At 32.0% G+C, this 19843-nt stretch overlaps 1 protein-coding gene across 1 annotated transcript in view; it reads right to left on the bottom strand.

Annotated features, from left to right (window-relative positions):
* LOC150094716 (hemicentin-1-like) overlaps positions 1-19843 on the bottom strand; it is a 136096-nt gene that overhangs the window by 84574 nt on the left and 31679 nt on the right. Inside the window, exons 14-18 of the mRNA XM_090411650.1 lie at positions 18751-18903; positions 17248-17529; positions 11618-11737; positions 11351-11518; positions 5397-5744 (exon numbers count right to left, since the gene is read on the bottom strand). Of these exons, the coding sequence (XP_090267776.1) occupies positions 5397-5744; positions 11351-11518; positions 11618-11737; positions 17248-17529; positions 18751-18903 (1071 nt within the window). The remainder of the gene's footprint in view (positions 1-5396; positions 5745-11350; positions 11519-11617; positions 11738-17247; positions 17530-18750; positions 18904-19843) is intronic.

Here is a 19843-nt window from a genome sequence, read left to right as displayed (position 1 = left end):
CCAGCTTGAAATCTCTCTCTTTCTCTCTCATATTTATTGAGAGAGAGATCTTGTGTTATAAGCCTTGAAGGCTACTACTCCCTGCAACCAGAACTTTCTTCCATTTTTTTCTTCTCTGATATGATATCCTTCCATCCATCTTTTCCTAAGGCTAGTATGTGGATAGCTTGACTTTTTTTGTTGTTGTTGTTTGCGCAGCTTCTATTGAACTACGGTTGTTAGTTCTATTTCATCCTCTAGACTGACTGTGTGACCTCTTTAACAAAGGATTCTTATCTTATCTTTCCATCCATTTCTATCCCCCTTCACGTTCTATATGCTTCTATGTCATTTTGCTGAAGGGTGGGGAAAAAAAAAGAGCAAAGATATTTTCGATTTTAAACCTCAGAAGGCTTTGCCATTATCTGCTGCAATGTTTTTATTTGTGTATTTAATAAATCAATGAATTTATTAAAAAATAGACTCGTGTGATATGCTGAAAAGTAAAAGCTCTCTCTCTCTCTTTCTGTGAAAGTATTGATGATTTTTTCTTTTTTTTTTTTTTGCAATTCAGTAAGAGGCAATACAAATTCATTCGAGTTCATTCTATGTGTATATTTCTGATGCAACTCTTTGAAAATTTCCCAATTTTAGCTCTACGCAAAGCCCAATCCCATTTAATACAATAGTTGAAAATACGACTAATTACTCTGCAAAAGTATCTTTTGTAATATAGACGAAGTTTTATTTTTGTTGAAGAAAGAAAAATATAGAATTTATATTTTGATTGAAAAAAATGATTTGCACCTTTTACAAGTACGGAGAGGTGTTTACATGTGCGAGATATCAATTGGTATCAGATAGGATAATGTACTCCCTTTTTAAGGCATCAATTTTTATATGATCATTTTGTTGTTCTTCCCATATTTAAAAAAATATAGCTAACTGATATGCTCCGTAACCGTTAGCTGTCAATACTATCAACTATCTACTGCAGTGAGAGTCTTTAATTTCTCTACTGTTTTTATTACCAATCGGGCAATTGCTTCATCAGGTATTAACCACTTCGATAGCCTTGAAAATATTTATTCCATTCTTTATTTCATTTCTTTTCCCTGTAAGAGCATTTCATAATATTTAGTTAAAGGTAAATGAACTTCGTTTTGTACCGAAGTCAGTCATTTTCTCTGCCAGAAGAAATGATTATTGTTTTGTGCCGAATGAGAATCGAATGTGATCATTTAATTTTATTTGGTATCGCATTTTTTGTTGTCCGATTATTATTTCTTTGTTTTTATATATATTTTATTTTTTTCAAGCACATGCTCATTTTTCAGATACCATACATTTTTATACTTTAATGTATGGAAATGGAAACTGATCAGATAGCAATGATGAAGATATAGATAGGTTTCGATAGTTTAGATGACTTACGAGAGAGAGAGAAAGAGAGAGAGACGACAAAGAATCATATATACAGGGTGTTCGGGATAAATTTGACAGTTTCGTAAGGAAAAAGAAAATCTTCTTTGTATCTATTAAATTTAATGAATTGACAAAAAAAACATTACAGGCAGAGTTAATTACAATACTATCAACAAGATTTACTCAAAATAACCACCATTAGCATCGATCACAGCTTCAATTCTGCTTCGGAACCTCGAACAAGCTGATGCTACAGTCTCCCTGGGAAGGGCCGCAAAAACTGTTTTAATTTTATCCATTAACTGGGCTTTTGTATTACTGGAAGTGCGATTGGTGTCTTTTTCAACTGCGCCCCATACAAAATAATCCATGGGGTTAAGGTCTGGGGAGTTTGGAGGCCAAACATTTGGACTGGTGAAGTCGTAGAAATTTTCAGACAACCATTTTTGACTTTTCCCAGAGGTGTGGCAAGGGGCCGAATCCTGCTGCCATACATACGGCCTACCATTGGCTACCCTTGTTATCCAGGGCTTGACTACAGTTAGCAACTCCACGAACAAAGCCCGAATTCCAATGCCAGGGTTCTTCAACACCTGTTCCTGCAGATTTGCGAGGAATTCTGCTGTACGAACGCAATCAGATCGTCTGCTAGGGATCTTTCTTCTTGCTACATCCTCGTAGTCACCATTGCAAGTCTCTAGTTCATGCCTGATTGTTTTTACTGTATTCAGGGAGCATTGGGCAGCAGTCGTAATATCCTTATTTTGATGGCGGGCACGAATCATCATGATACAAGTTATTCTCTTCCATGATTCAGGTGGGTTCCAGCTATCCATCCTTTCTGACATCTTGTATATGAATGAAGAAGGGTCCAAACTTTTAAATGAAGAGAAGTGTGTGTTAATACATGTAACTTACGGAAAAATATAATTAATTATAAATATGTCAAATTTATCCCGAACACCCTGTATATAATTAAACTTACTATGTTTCTTTACTGAGGAGATTTTTTTTTATTCTTCTGATTTCTTAATTCTTTCTGGAAATGTGCAAGGGTTAGTCAGCTTTCTTAAGTTTATAAGTACATGTTATATCTCTTAGGTATAAGGGTGGTTATTCTTCAATTTAGCTATTCAGTTATGTCAAATGAGAGAAATGTTTGTAAATTGGACGTATTCATTCTTTGGTTTATCTGCTTTGTGTATATATTTGTGGGCGGTAGAAACTCGAGTTTTAACCGAATTTGAAGTTCTGTATTTGACCCGATATCTCACCTTCACTGAAAAGTACTTGCAATATTTCCTCGAATTATTATTTTTTTCATAAAGGGTAAGACAGTTTTTCCGAATGATCTACACAGGCGTGTTACTCTTTGTTGTGCAGTGCTGCTTTCAAATATCCTCCTATTAGAGTGGTCCGAATTACATCTCAGATTCCTGAACATCCAATGTCTCATCTAGCCTTTCATTTATGTATTAGATGAATGGTTTGTTAAAGCTAAACAACTTGGCTTTCTCTAATTTAATTTCCTCGGATAGGGTAGTTAATCTTATATTTATAGTCTGGTATGTTTGCTAATTGAGTGTTCCTCAGTATACTTTGTAGGAGCAAAAAAAACAAAAAAACCCTTTCTGAGAGGAAAACTTTATCTCTGTATAAAGCTGGGTAACTCGCCTTTAAGACGAGCTGTTAAAAATGTTCCTTTCATCCTAAAAGAGTTTCAAACCCAGGTTTATCCGCCCCAAGGATGCAATACATTTTTTAAACTGCCCTAATATCCTAAATTGCAGTTCTTTCGCTGCAGACTGTGGATCAGCCCATAAGCTAGTATTAGCAAACCTAAGAATAAAATTAAAATCTGAAAGCACTTTTAGAGTCAAAAGGAGACTGAATGCAAAAATCTACAAGACAACAATATTCTAAGAAAATATCAACTAGAACTGGATAAAAACCTGAAGGAACTACCGAAACAGAATATAAACATCGAAGAATATTCGTGCAAATTAAAGGAAATAATATTAAAATTGGGAGAAAATACAATAGGTTACATAGAGTCAAAGTAAAAAGGATTGGAATGAAGTAAAAAGGTTAAGTGACCAAAGGAAAAGCATGAAATTAAAACAGAACTATAACAGAAATTAATATAATAGATTAACTAGAGAAATTAGAAAACTAGTTAAAAGAGACAAGAATAACTGGTTAGAAGAAAAATGCAAAATAGCAGAGAAGCTATCAAAAGAAAATAACCTCCATGGATTATATAAACAAATAGACCAAATTATTAAGACACGGACAACAAAAATGCCAAATGATCAAAAATAACGAGGGACAACTAATTGAAAGTAAAACAAAAGAAATGGCCAGATGGGAAGAATACTTTAGAGACTTATATAATAAAAACAGGATATTACTATTCCAGGATATTAATATTACTAAAACAAGAAATAACAATAGTAGACAAATCCAAGAAAGAAGACTGCGATGGTTTCGCCATGTGACCAGAATGGGAACAAAGACTACTGTCTAAAGCCCTGAATACAAAGACGGAAGGTAAAAGATCCAAAGGGCGTCCCAGAATTAGATGGATAGACAAAAATAAGAGGACCTGAAAAACCAAATCACAACAAGCGACACCAAACTGTACAGAATTGTTCGCACTCTCCAGGGACAGACAGAAGTGAAAAGAGTTCATTCGGCCTCATCATCATCATCCACATTGATGATGGAAGAGAGAAGAATATCTGATATTTAGAATGCAATTTCTGTGATTCTTTCCTATGAAGAAATCGCCAATCTGATGTGTAGAAGCTTCCATCTGAGGGCATTCAACAATCTGGTTGATAAACGGTTCGCATTTCGGTTGTATATCCTACAGTTAAATTCCCAGTGTAACACAGATGTGTGTGTGGTCTTTAAGCGGTAGATGATTTTCGTGGGATCACCTTTCTCTCCATGCGTGAAGTCGCTTGAAAAATTACTGTCTCTAAAAATTACTCGTAATTCCGAGAGTAAACGTTAGCCTACCGAGCTCTGTTCAAGGAATATTGCAATAATATGTTTTGGCATTTCATTAAGTGAAATATTTAAAGGATAACAGAACTTGGTCATTTACGAAATTTACACGGAGTCATTTTGCCATAATTCTGGATATGTCTTCTATGACCGCTTCGTAATTCAATGGAATTACAGATTTTTTCATCATAAAAGTTGTTGAAACAGAGGAATAAAGTTTTCATATTTGCAATCTCGAAATTCGAATTCCTTCCACTGTTTTGCTACTTATTTGGCATGAAGAAAGCTTACAAATGGAAATGCATTCTTCAATAACTAAAGTTGGTTGATAAGCAAGAAAAAGTACTTAGTTGCGGATTCATAACATTCGCGTTTTCTAGGGCTTAATGATGTCTTTTATCAAATGAAGACATAAGACCAAAGATATCCAAGTCATTTATCATTGCTGCCAGTTTTAAAAACTCTTGCAAAGTAAACCATAGTATCAACTTTTCTCTGATAGTTATTCTTAATGCTCAATATAGATACATAAAGAACATTGTTTTCTATACATAATACAAAACTGTTCTGTACAAATAATATCTATTTTCTTAGGCGTATAACCTAGAAATGACATAGTATATCCAATAGTTAAGACTCTGATATGAATAAATTTATGTGTTTATTTATTTTATTAATTAAATTTTATTTTATCGATAAGTATTGAAAACAATTTACACACGTATGTAGTATATTCATGAAAATTTGAAAACATTTTTAAAAATTATTTGGCGATGAAATAGTTTTAAAAATGGATATCAGAGCTCATGAAATAGTTTTAAAAATGGATATCAGAGCTCATGAAATACATTAGAAAAAGAAAGTATTCGAAGAATATTTTAAATTAACGCAATCTAACTCAGACTCGATACATAACACGTTAGTGAATAAAAGCTATAGAAATGGCAATTAAATTATTACCAAAAAATTATGCTACTCACTTTTAACAATCAGCTGTGCAGTGAAGTTGTCCTGGCCTGCTGAATTTCTAGCAGTGCACGTGTAATTGCCGGCGGCCTCAGCACTTACAGGGTCAATTACTAACAAAGAATAATCATCTTGGGAGGTGATTTTGAAAGCTGTATTACTATTATCGATAATCAAACCATTCATTTTCCAAGAAAAGGTGAACGGTTTATCTCCGTCTTCGACTGAACACAATATTTTTGTTGTTTTACCAGCATGAGTGTAAGATGGAAGGCTGAAGGGTTGAATTTTGGGTGTACCTATAACAGAGGTCAAGTCATAAGTGATTAAGTAATTAGTTTTATAAAATGAATTTAATAACACTATTGGGAACTTTAATATTTATGGCAAGTTTATAAGTGCCAAAGGTGGAGCTGCATGGAATCTGTAAAGGAGGTTGAGAGAAAGTCCTGTTTCTTCATTAGAAATTAAAATTTTTATTAAACACACGCTAAAAAAAGACTAATTTTCAAATTAGCAGAAGCCACTCTGATACAGTGAGGCAGACGAAAGAATACGCCTAATTTGGGGAAGTTGATAGCTGATTTACTTAAATTTGCATCAAGGTATGCAAAGATGAGGTTTCGAAAGATGAATTTCTTCATTTGCTGTATTTATAAGCATATAACTGGGTGAGTAAAAATATAAAGAATAGCGTCCAAACTATTTTATGTATATTAATAAACAATATTAAATTTCTAATCATCAAGTTCTTCATACTTATTGCAAATTTAAATACAAATGACAGCACCACATTTCTAATTAACAGTAGATTAATTTTATCTAGGAATATAGCAACACATCCCTAATCGTACTGATAACGTAAATTTCCAAAACAATGGATTGTTTTGGAAACACTTCTCCTAATAAATAGTTCTCGTTTTGGTCTTATTTCTCGTAATGAATGAAGGAAGGAAACGGATATTACTATTTTATTTATGTATTTATTTATTTTTGTCTGGAATTTGTTTTGATTCATTTCGCAAAAAATAGGCAGGCATCAATTAGATAACTTTTGTCCATTTATATGTACATAAAAATTCGGTCTGGCTGGATGGGTTTTCATGACATTTTCTTTTGAAATTTTCATTAATGTTTGTGTAGTCATCTCAGTTTTAATTTTCATTGGATCATTCTGATGGCAGAGCGATTCGAAAAGATACAAAATTTTGTATTACCAAACGACAATAAATAAAGTACAAGATAATAAATGGATTCGATTTTAATTGTTTTGATAATGAATGATGACATTACACAAGAAAGCGATTATGAAACTTTTTTTTTACGATTATCTGTGATCATTTCTATTCAAAATTTAAGCCTATTCTGAAGAATTAAAAATTAACAGTAAGACGGCATTTTAGACGAGTGGAGCGTTTTTGCTCTCCCATCCATAATCTCTGGATAAAAATCCCACAGTGGGCGTCGAGATTTGTGAATGTTTTTGGGAGAAAAACACTATCACTGTCTGAAGTGGCTAGAAAGAATCATGTTTGGTTTCTAGAGAAAGATTTCCGGATTATTGAATCCACTGATAGTACTAATACTTACGTACAGGTTTACAACTTTTGGCGGAATTCACATAAAATTGTTAAAGAAATACATTTTTTTTTCTGTAACACTTGTAAAATCTTTTTCTGCAATTTTTGAATTATTTGTAAAGTGGGATGGAAACTTATACCACAGAGTGCAGTAAAAGTAAAATATACAATTAAATAAAAAAATCTTAGCAATAATTTGAACTATTTATTGAATAACCGTCGGGAAGAGAAACATCTGCAGAATTATACATAATAATCAAATGCATTAAAGAGCAACTTCAAAATCGAAACAATTTTATCCTTATTATGCAAATATAGAAACAAAAACAGAAATTCAAATTCATTACCACAGGATAACAAACAGCGTCTTGGAAAGAACTGAAGATAAAACAAAATCAGTACTAATATGAATGATCGATGAAAAAAAGTAATCAATTTATAAAGGAGATCACAAATGATATTGATAATTAATGATTTTATAATTATTTTTCATTACTTCCCAATGTAAATTGTAATTCGAGAAAGTTTGGTAATTTTCAAATATATATGAGGCATTATATAAGAGAAGACGGCGATTCCAATACCGGATAAATTACAGATTTAAGAAAGTTTTATTATTATGCCAAGGTGTGAAGGAATGGGGAACATCTGGAAAAATATGACATTGTATATCTTGAGAGATAATGACAAAGAAGTCTAAGTATAACTGTCTTTGAAAACTTTGATAAGATGTTTCTGAATAGAATAGCAGCAGATTATTTTTAAATACATTTACAGAATGTATGTCTCCCATACTGAAGTGAGTCCTATAATTATGCCATGAAACTAGAAATGAATCCTTTCTGGAAACCTCAATAAAGTTCTGTCTATGCATTTTTTTTGTTTGTTTATTTTCTGTTTTGGAGTTAATTTTTACTTTGTTTTTCATTTCACTTTTGTAAGCTAGGCTTAGAAATGGTGGAAAGAGTAATGCAAAAAACGGAACAGAGATTATAAAGTAAAATGAAAACTGAAGATAAACATAATCCTGGATGTCTAGAGTAAGTAGAAACATTCTTAAATGAGATGCTGTGACATAACAGCATCTCATTTAAGAAATAACAGGGAGGTACTGATAATATATATCAATACTCGAGACAGTAAAAAATAATTAGAAGCCTAAAATGCGGAAAGGTATCTAAGAGTAGATGATCTTCGACCAGAAATGCTCAAATATAATGGTGATGTTATATAAACGTTTTACAGTGGTTGCACTGTATAATTTGGAATGCCTGTTCATCTGAGCAAATCCAAAAGACTGCAGTAGATGTTCTGTTATATAATCTAAGATTTATACAACAATACTTGAAAGGTGGCTAAGAAAAAACGTGGAAGAGGAACTTGAGGAAAAAAGCTGGAATCAAGACAAACAGAGGTTATCAGAATCAAATTTTTAGAAAGATTTATATGATAAGGTTTATATTTCCGCATTTTAGGCTTCTAATTAGAAAAGAAAGAAAAGCTGTTCCAAATGCTAAAGTTCCATGATGTAAAGTGGATAATATATATATATATATATACGATATAGTATATATGTATAAGCAGAACTAATTTAAAAAAAGTGTTTGCTGCTACGATGACAGAAGAAAGATTATCCAGAGCAAAATCAAAATCTGTGTGGATTGATGCATATAGTGCCATAGAAAACATAATTTAAGATATGACAATATATGAGACAAAAAATAAAAGATCAATGTGAAAGAAAATTGATGATAGGAAGCTACTAATAATATACATTTTTTTTTTTTTGAGAGTGCATGTCAGGAATGTTAATGATATTGCTAATACTGGTTTGTTTAAGAAATTGTGATGCTTTTATGGATGAAGAGGATGAGATCGGAAATTGTATCAGCCTTGTGTGAAAGGTGAGAGAAGGGAAATCAAGTAAAAGAATGGATCCTTTGAAAAAAAAAAAAAACAGCTAACGCTAGTATAGTTTATAGACAAAAGGTCACATAAAATAAAAAAAAACACCATAAATTTCATTTGAATTTAATTTTGATTAAAACTGTGACTGTTACATTTCAGGATCATTAAAAAATCAGTTATCAAAAATATGATTTCTAATTTTGATAATATTTTGAAACTGGATAACTATTTAACATCATTAACTTTCAAAACATAGATTGAAATATATGAAAATTAGCAAAAAAAGGAAGGAGGCATGTTTGAAGGCGAACATCCTGCTATACTGGAAGATAATTAATTGAAAAGCTTTGTTTAGCTAAGACAATTATTTGAATTGGTCCGTTTTACAATAATGCGGTTATATACATTGACAGAGCCAGTAAACTGTTCGTTATGATTAATAATAAATTTATCGCTGCTATTTTTAGTGGCATAATATAATAGGATTATTATTGTTGAGCATTCTTTCAAGCTCTTCAACAATTTAAGAAATAACTGTCGATAAGAAAATACATTTTTGGAACTAAATTGGTTTCGGAGTTTTCCACCTAGCAGCATAAATATGCCAACTAATTAAAGTTTCCATCAGCTTAATTTGAAACGTAAATTAAAACTTAACTTACCACTTCTGCAGAACCTGCAGCTAACAGAAAGTAATAACAGGAGACGATAGAAGACTTTTGCCATATTTTAAGTTGTAATCCTAATTTTTTGATCACAGGTCGTGGATCTGATGAAAGACATCGCTCCATAGCGTCCTGGTTTTCATCACGCAAGTCATCTGAAGCATCATCTCTTCCGGACTGCGAGTCCTTCTTAATTACTCTTAAAATGAAAGTAAGGAACTCTTCCTGGGTTAATGCAGGAAGTCAATATACAAAGGGATGTGAAACTTCACTGTAAGAATTGGATTCATTGTGTGAGAGACAGCGCCATATTTTAACACTATGTTTCGCAATCACTACACAAGCGCCACATAGTGCTGAAAGTCTAAATCAAAGCGTACAAATATTAATTTGATAATACTGCTTTCCTCAGGAATTTTCTTACAATAGTGAATGTGTGTGATAAATATGAAAAGAGTGCCTGAATTTCTCGTACAGCGCAGTAAATATTGCTGCTTATCATTTTTGAATATTAACTGGGAAATGTCTCTTCAATATTAAAATGACATGCATTATTATAACAATATTTCATATAAATTTATACTAAAACTATGTAAAACTAATTCCAACAATAAGATGACAGTAAATTAAATAACAGCAAGTAATTAAAAAAAATCAATAACAATTTAAATGCAACAGACTGAACTCCAAAAATACAACTTGCATAAAACTTCACAATTACAAGTATAATTATATCAAAGCATAATATTTATTAATTAATAAATAATGTATCATTTAAAAAATAATATCAGAATTGCATTATGATATAAAGAAGGCAAAGAATACTTCAAAATATAATTTCGGGATTTTTTTGAATATATTTAAAACAAATTTGTTTTATCTGACATGGTAGCAAATCTCTGTCTACGATATTTGTATAATTTTCCCATGGAAGTGTAATGACGTCATTCTAATGCAACAACTATTGGTATATTATGATTCATTTCCCACGAATATCTGGAAATTAACCACAATGCAATTTTTAAATTGTCTTATAGAATTCATAGTTCTCACGAGCACACGCAGATAAATTTTTATTTCATGTGAACTCATTTTATACAGAATTAATAAAACAAGAATATCATCATTTGCATACGCATAAATATACAGAATTGAAAAAAAACTATACAATACTATAATAAAATAAATTAATGAACAACACCAAAGCAACCATAATTTACAAAGCTATTTTTTATTTGAGTTTCTAACTAAATATGGATAAAGCTCATTGTAATTTCTTAAGATATATTCATAAATAAATAGCACTGGATTCCAAACGAAGGTTTGAACCCTCTTTTAAGAATCATATATTAAAGTGATACTTTTATTCATAAGAGGCGAAATAAAGGCAACACGTATCAAAAGGTTTACACAGTTTCATTTCTATATTAATAATAAATATCCTGAAAAAAAAAAGCGCTTTGTATTTAAATACTGTATACAAATAAATACAGACATTTCTGCTCAACTGCAAGAGTTCAGTTTTTGAAAGATTGCAGTTGGGAAGTATTAAGGTTGATGGGGGGGGGGTGGACAGAAGGATGGCTTCGTCAAATTGGGTAAAGTTCAGAGGTTTATGAAGTCAAAACTAAGTCAGCATTAAAAGCTTACAATTTACATGAAACATAATGAATTAAATGTAAAAAATAAACTCATATAATAAAGAAATAAAAAAATGCATCAACTTCAGATTATGAAACCTAATTACACCAAAGTCGCCATGTTCATGCTACCGAAAATCCTATTTTTGTTATTTGATTTAAAAAACTGTCTTACCAGTTACCAATACCTTGATAATTTTCTTCAACCGCGGTTCAATACCGTTATCAGCTTCACACATGTACGTGCCAGAATCCTTTGTAGTGACAGATTTTATTGAGAGAGTTCCATTAGCTGATCCTTTGTTAATACTTACTTGGCGGTCTGCGGTAGTTCTGTCTGGATCTAACAAATACAAAAAATGTAAAAGATCAAATACAAAAAATGATGTTTGGCCGCTATTATTGCTAAAAACTATACCATATTACTTGATTTCATACTTACCATGTAACTGCTTCCATACAATCTTAGGGATGGGAGAGCCACTAGCATTACAGGTAATTATCAACATCTTTCCAAAAGCAACTGTAGCATTTTGTGGTTCCTGTGTCCACACAGGAGATGCTGAAAGAAAACAAAAATGTTTTTATAAGAATGCGTCATTCTTAAATGTCTTATTTCACTAATGTGATTCCGAAGCAATGTTGAACCCGTGTATTGAGTTACAACAAGAAATATTTCCACGATAATCTCTAAGTAATGAACCGAATTAATGCAAAACATATTGAGTAGGACTCAAAAGGACACCACACAACGCACTGTGTACACTATTTAATCCACTGTCCGAACCACGTCGTCTACTGCTCATTAATAGCATATTATATCCTAAAAGTATGTCCATCCACGGTAGTTGTATTCACAAATCCTGTTTCTCATATTTATACAAAATGTTTGAAAGATCTGAATAAAAATCTCTTCATTATAATAAATTACGTATTGTTTTATATAATGAAAAAGAGTAGAAATGGTTTGCTTTAAACTCTTCGTTTGATATATATATATATATATATATATATATATATATATATATTAAAAACTGTCTGAAAAAAAAAAGCTAAATTATTCAGATCTATTTTCCCAACCTTCCGAGGTGGATGCTCTTAAAAAATAGACTTGTATATAAAATTTAAGTAGAACCAGTAAGCTTAAAACTTGCAGCTTCAGAAATGAACGATAAAGCTACCAATCTTTCCCCATCCTCAGAAAAAGGACTTATAACTTTTCTTCCTTAGCATTTCATGCAACAGAAGCACTTGAATTTGAATAACTATATATTACAGCTATTACGCTATATCCCAAAGGGAGTCCAAAGACACTCAAGGCTTTCAATGATGCTACTACCATCAACACATAACGCCATCTACCGTCCGCCATCATCATCAACTGCATAATTTTTGTCATTAAACTGCGTGTGTTCTTTTGGCCGATTTGCTCGTATGCGGGAGGAAAAATTCAGTTTCCCGAAAAAAAAAAACAAAAACTAAATTTAAAGATTTCTATTTTATTCACCACGGGAATTAAACACTGGACTTAATGTCCCATTGTTCTTCTAATTGCGTTACAGAGGTAATATACTAATGCAAAAGTGTCTTTCTTTTTAAAAATACCTTTCAAAGTGGGATACAGACGCTTTTTAGTTGGAAAAGAGTTCAATTCAGATTCCATGAAGACTCACATGCACATGTTTTGAAGATTAATTTAAATCAAAGTTCTACCGTTTATCTGCTAGCTATACTCTATCTTTCTCTCTGAAAGCTTCGCACTTATAAGTAGTAATTGAATAATGATTTATAATAATTAAAGGGTTATTGTGGGGCAATCAGCAACGTTTTTTTGTTGCTGTTTCACACAAGCACCCTTTAATTTTTTAAGTCTTGGAAAAAGTTTCTCTAGTCTGCGATTAGAGAAACTTTTTTCAAGACCTTTTTTCGGCCTGTTCTCGAGTTAGCCGATCTTTGGTGCAGGCAAATATTTTTTTTTTTCCCCAGAAATTCCAGTTTTTAATCTCATAACTAAGCAATTGTTGTAGGAAAGTACATCCAGTGGAATTGTGGAGCTGTAAGCAGAGGCCAACATGCACTGACCTTTTATCGTCACCGACTGCTCACCCATGGCTAACGTTTTGGTAGCCATGAAGAGTATGGAATACAACTGCAGAACTCTGATTATCATAGATAATACTAATGTTTGATTTTATGACTTATAAGATAGTCGCAGTTGTCTTCCGTACTCTTCATGGCCACCAAAACGTTAGCCATGGGGTAAGCTATCGATGATGGTAAAAGGTCAGTGCATGTTGACCTCTGATTACAGCTCCGCCATTCTACTGAATATACTTTTCTACAACAATTGTCTAGTTCTAAACCGATGTTCAAACTCTTCCCAAAGATTATCTAAAAGGTTCATATGGGATTCTCTGCTGGAGAGTATAACTTTGTCCTGCATTTTATCCGATAGTGTCTGCATAATTCTTACAGTATATGAAGGCGAGTATCACGTTAACACTCATCTGTGCCCTTTCCACAAAAAAAAGTATCAACACGCAACAAAAATAAAAAAAATACCCATAATGTCAATATAACGTTGTTTATCCTTCTTGGCACCAAGACGAGGAATGATGTCCCAAAGTGAAGTGCCATAACAGTACTGCAACGACTTGACAGACATGATCATAAAATTTGGTAAATAATATTGTCCTAGTAGCCGTCGTATCAACTCATCGATCTGATTTGGCGTATAAGCGATTTGTCACTCCACGGCACAATTTTCCAACACTCTGATGTGTAAAAGCATAACGAGTTTTGCATTACATATCAAACCCACGCATCATTATGTAATTTTCTGGCACAAATTTCTATAACTAGGATAGTTTCGAAGAACTGATTAAGATTTTAGGAGGTTGAATCGTATAACTATATTTAGCACACTCTCCCATCCGTTTCCTTAAGCTTATGTAAATTTGCCTAACTGTTAAGTTTCTTTTCACCATCACGTTTCCATCATTTAATGACACTAAATCACAGATGGTTGTTTGTTCCGAAGGTGCGACAACTGCATGATCTGGTTGACGATTAAATATGGCAACCCATGTTCAAACCTCTCTGTAAAGCAGTTAACTCTGAAACACATCCATTTCTATTATTGTATACAATTGCAACAGATTTTAAAGTACCATACATGATTTATCACTAGTACGCAATATTGGAGAAATATACAGGCATTTGTATAATTTTTTACGAAATTAATATCAGTTTGAATTGTTTCTTCCATTTTTTTTTTTCAATAAAATGATCCGGTTGAAACCAAAACTGAACGAAATGAATAACATCTTGTCTTCATCATAAATACCAAATTTTATTAAACAGCATACGCCCACAGGGGAGCTACTGCAGTATATACTTTCAGCATGTTGTGGCCCATGTTTTGTTGTGCCATTTCAATTTTCGAAAAAAAAAAAAAAAAAAACTGAAATAGCACGACAAAATTTTGTAAGGAGAATTCTAAATCTGAATAAAATCAGTCCAGCCATGTCTTGGAATAACTTGCGTATGGATGGACAGACAAAACGAATCCATTATGTACTTACATATTTTCCGAAACTCACCTAAAAATCGGTTCTGGGTTTTTAATTTTTGTAAGAGTGAAAATTTGTCTACAAAAATGTTAATGTGAAATCCACAAAAAATGTTAATTCATATTCTGGATATGGATACGTGTCTACAACCCAGAAGATCCAAGTAAACCATTTAGATCTTCTGGGTTGTAAAGTTCCCATGCTTGGTGCCTAAAGGAACATTTTTTTATATAATATTTCATGTCATTTTTTTTTTAATTGTACGATAGGTTTACAACCTTTTTGTCGAGGGGATTAACAACATAAAAAAAGCATTTGCGATTCATGGTGGAACTGGTGTACTTTTTATTTATTATTATTATTATTATTATTATTATTATTATTATTATTATTATTATTATTTCAGAATTCGGGTCAATTTCAATAATTCTTATTCTTCCAACGAGACTTGTTAGCTAGTTATGTGTGGATATTCTCTCTCTCTCTCAAATAAACCATAAAAAAGTTATAAAAGAGATAGTTTTTTTTATCATGTTGTTCTCATGTACCTCTTCTTTTTTCCTGACATCTAACAGTAATTGAACTAAAATAGTCTGTAAATAGAAAATTCCAGCAATTGGCATTATTTGTTCTCCGAGAACGAACAATTCACAAAGAGATTCAAAAAATAATCTTGTGGTTGGTCTTAAAATGATGGCTCGAGTATTTATGAAAGAATTCTCAATAAGTTTACAAAAATGTTGTAGATAACGAGCTATAGGTTCTAGACATTTTCATGGACAGGATTCTCATGAAAAATCGCTATAGCAGAATTACTAACTGCGACAGTCATTCAAAGCAAGTGCCAATTTAAAACATGAAGACAACAGCATCTTATTAAATAATATTCATAAACATATATACATCAGAAGTTCCTGTATATCTAGACGTTTTAAAGCAAAGTCTTATAAGAGATAATGTTAGTGAGTAGAATATATAATTGGAATACAGTTTGAATAACCTGCCTTAATGCGTTAGTTCACAACCAGAAAACTGAGTTTGCTATGCAGTTTGCTATTTGTTATCATTTAATTATAATTAGTGCTATTACTACTTTAAGTACAAAGAACGTAAAGTTCCACTAATGATTTTGTTTAAATTATGAGTAACAAGAGTTGCAATTTTTATTTAATTTACAGTGTCACAACCAGAGACGAGAGAGAGAGAGAGAGAGAAGATATTTCTAGCGTGGGAAAGCAATTTACAGAGATTTCTGTAGAATTTCGATAAACCCGAATCTAGGATTGTGACAATACAGAGAAGAGGATGTACAGTCTTCAGTTATTTCCCGGAAGCGCCTCTTTAAGAAAGGGTACTGCGATTGGTACGATATTTTAGTGTTATAAATAAATGACTAAGAGTTAACATACTCGATATATCAAATTAACACTCATCATGGCAACCCATATTCAGCATAAACTGATATCACTAATACATATGCAGTTCCACTGTAATTTTTTTAACACACTATTTTGCGTTAATCTTTTAACACAAAACAATAGCAACTAATATTCTTGACCCAGAACATGATTTTTCCCTACCACAACTTCGCACCGCCAAACGTTAGGACGTATCGGTGGTAATGTCAGGATACACTTTAAGCAAACTTCCTATATACTCGCCTAAAAAACAAATCTAAGATACTACCTCCCCTTTAAACCCTGTTCTCTTTTCTTTATTTTATCTAATTCCTTTCCAAGTCAATGGCACCTTGATTATAGTTATATGGAGAAATTTGGAATACTCTGAGTCGAAAGTTTACATAATTAGGAAATGTTTTCGAAATTTTATTCTTATAAAATACTGACTCTTTTTCTTTATTTTTAAGTATGGAGCTGATTTTTTCAAACCGAGAAAACTGATTTAAAGTCAGCCGAATTTATAGTAAGAGTGAAAGAGATGTGCTCCTTTATAGCAGCTGCACTATACATAAGCACCAAGGAAAATCTATCGTGTGTAACTTAACTGAAATTGATGCAGTTTGCTATCATTTAATTATAATTAGTGTTATTACTACCTTAAGTACAAAGAACGTACAGTTGCACTAATGATTTTGTTGAAATTATAAGTAACAAGAGTTGCAATTTTTATTTAATTTACAGTGTCAATTAATGTTTGTGATCAATATTTTCTAACATTTGCAGAAAAACATCACGTATAAGGAGTCAGTTCTGATGAGTTCTGGAAATCTGTAATTATTATTATTCGATTTTAATGAGTTTTAATAATTTCATATTCATTTATTTATAATATGAAAAAATATATAAAGATATATAAAATTATAAGCATATAAAGTAAAATAGAACTTTCCAAGTTATACCATAGAGTATCTTAATAATACAATGTGCTGTATTTAAAATCCAATGACATGAAGCCTGCAGATTATTCAGTTCTGCATGGGATATTCTTCCTTGTTATTCTACTTGAAAAGATTAACAAGAGGAAGCAAATAATACCTTACCTTGTACAAGAAGCTGAGCGGAGTGTTTGTTAGATCCGGATGGACTATTCACAATGCAAGTGTAATTGCCTGTACTCCCTATTTGAACTGGTTCTATTATTAGCAAGGAGTAATCCTGGTCATATTTTACTCGAATTTCAACTGATTCTTTTAATGGCTTTCCGTCTTTGAGCCATGTAAATGTTAAGGGAACTGAGGAAGATGACACCATGCACAGTGCTGTAGTTTTATCACCAACGCGAATTCCGTCTTTAAATGAAAACTGTTGAATGTTTGGTAAACCTAGTTTGAAAAAAATGAGACATGAACTCAATGTTGTATTTTCATATTTGATAATATGCGACTAATTTTTTCGCTAAATTTATGTAATTTAGTGAAGTATCTCTCTTTAAATAAACATCTCTCTTTCCTTCTATTGGACACAAATGAATGGAGGAGATCTTAAATAGAAAAAGAGAGAGAGAAATAGGATTAAGATGACAGTTTCTTATATTATTTTAACAGAATAATAATTTTTTATACGTTGTCATGTAAGGAATGTTTTGGGATAAACCTAATGAAATTTAAAACAATGATATTAATAAAAATAATTGAGATTTAATTTACCTTGTCCGAATACGATGTCAAACGTTACAGCAATAAACCACCAATGGATTATCATCATCTTCATTTTTCTTGTTCATGAGAACAATGATGCATGGAATACCAACTTGCTTTGTCCATTTCCTAATGCTAAAATTTCTGTAACCACACATATACGCACAAAAAATACAGGACCCATTACAAAGTCAACGTGATAGTGGGTTCTAATGGCTACTGGACGCAAGAAGGCAAACTGGAGAGAAGCATTGTAAGAAAGAAATGAAGGTAGCGCCACATAGTGACACGATTTCTAAACTTACCAAATATTGATAAAAATCAACATAATAATTTTACATTTGGCGCACATGGAAACGAAATACAAAGTTCAGTAACGAAACATTAAATTCTTTCCATAATTATTATTTTTCACCTCCTAAAACATGTGTAATCAGTTTGTGTATTCAGAGACGAGGAACGTGATGTTACGTGATTATATAGATTTCTTATCATATAGGAACTTTAATGATTCTAATCACAGATTGTTACCAACTAGAAAAAAAAAATTATGTCATATTAGATTCAATAATTAATCCTCCATAATATCAAAGTTAATAAACTCTAAATTCATGAGAAACATTTCATTTTTGTTCATTTCGATATTCTCTATGTTATAATACGAATTTTGTATATAACTATACAATGACACGCATTATATTTTGTAAGACTCATAGGAACCATGCTTTTTCTCCAATAAACAAAATACTAAATAGTAACACACGTGACTCTCGTATGAATTCCAACCGAGACAGCTGAAGCAAGGGACACACAAAATGGATAATCATCGTAAGTAATTATAAAATGAACATTCATCTTCACAATTCTGAAGAATTAAATTTACTCGTTAATTTTTGCTTATCTTACCAATCACCACAACTTGAATTTGTTTTAGAAGCCCTGGGGCTACCCCGTTATCTACTTCGCACTGATAAACACCCTCATCATCCTTGGTGATTTCTGGAATCACTAAAGTACCATTGGAGATAAGGATACCATCTGGAGTCTCTTTCAAAGGATCTAAAAGAAAAGAAAAAGTTAAAGATTTCATTTAATATTCATGGACAGTAATTAATCGGCCTAAAGGGGTATCTACCAATCAAATAATCAGATTAAAATATCCTCCACAAAGATAAAAAAAAAATAATCACTTAAATTATTATTATTATTATTTTATTATCGGGAGCTGTTTTTTGTTGACTCTTAATATATGGACAAAGAATTGTGTTATTTGAAAACCTAAATCTTACCATTACTGGATCTCAAAGGCTAGATTATTAAAAAAAAAAATCATCTAACGTCTTGTGTTCCTCAGAACAGTAGGCGACGTCTGGGGAATACTCTTTTTTTTTTAAAGTTTTAAATTAGATTCCTAAGGCATAAACACAACCCGAGTAAGTTGTTTTATTCTTAAACGAAATTTTCTTTATTTTGGTCATTAAACCGCCTTCTTTGTTCGAAACATTCATAATTTGTTAGTTTACCACTTCAATTCATTGAAGTAGTAAAGCTCAGAATGGACGGTATGATAAGTGTGCTGATGCATTTGATCGCATACTATTCATTTCCTGTTACTCAGGGTCAATTTGTTTCGTGGAAGACGAGACAGCCTCTAAGAAATGCAGATATCCAAACAGAAGGAAATGAATCCTTATCAGTGGTTTAAAGCTCTGCATGATGACTATATTAAGAGAAGGTAAAGCGGGAAAGACGGAAGGAAGAAACGATGAATTCATTGAGCAAACACTTCCTTAACTGACGATCATTTTGACCTTTACATGTCAGCGTAAAGCCAGACAATGCACACTGGTTATATATATCACATGCATAACCTACTTTCGCCTGTAAGGGATGTTTTAATTCTGAAGACCGAATTTAAGTGCAGAATGCAATGGAATATTTTATAATTACCGTTCTACATTTGTATTAATAAAATTTGACTCGACGTTTTGATTTTTTT

The sequence above is a fragment of the Typopeltis vanoorti genome, chromosome 21 (genome assembly GCF_054136105.1).
Source record: "Typopeltis vanoorti isolate ZY-2024b chromosome 21, IOZ_Tvanoo_1.0, whole genome shotgun sequence".
Classification (NCBI taxonomy): domain Eukaryota; kingdom Metazoa; phylum Arthropoda; class Arachnida; order Uropygi; family Thelyphonidae; genus Typopeltis; species Typopeltis vanoorti.
The sequence above is the reverse complement of the archived record's forward strand: the minus strand, read 5'-3'. Positions and strand labels throughout refer to the sequence as shown.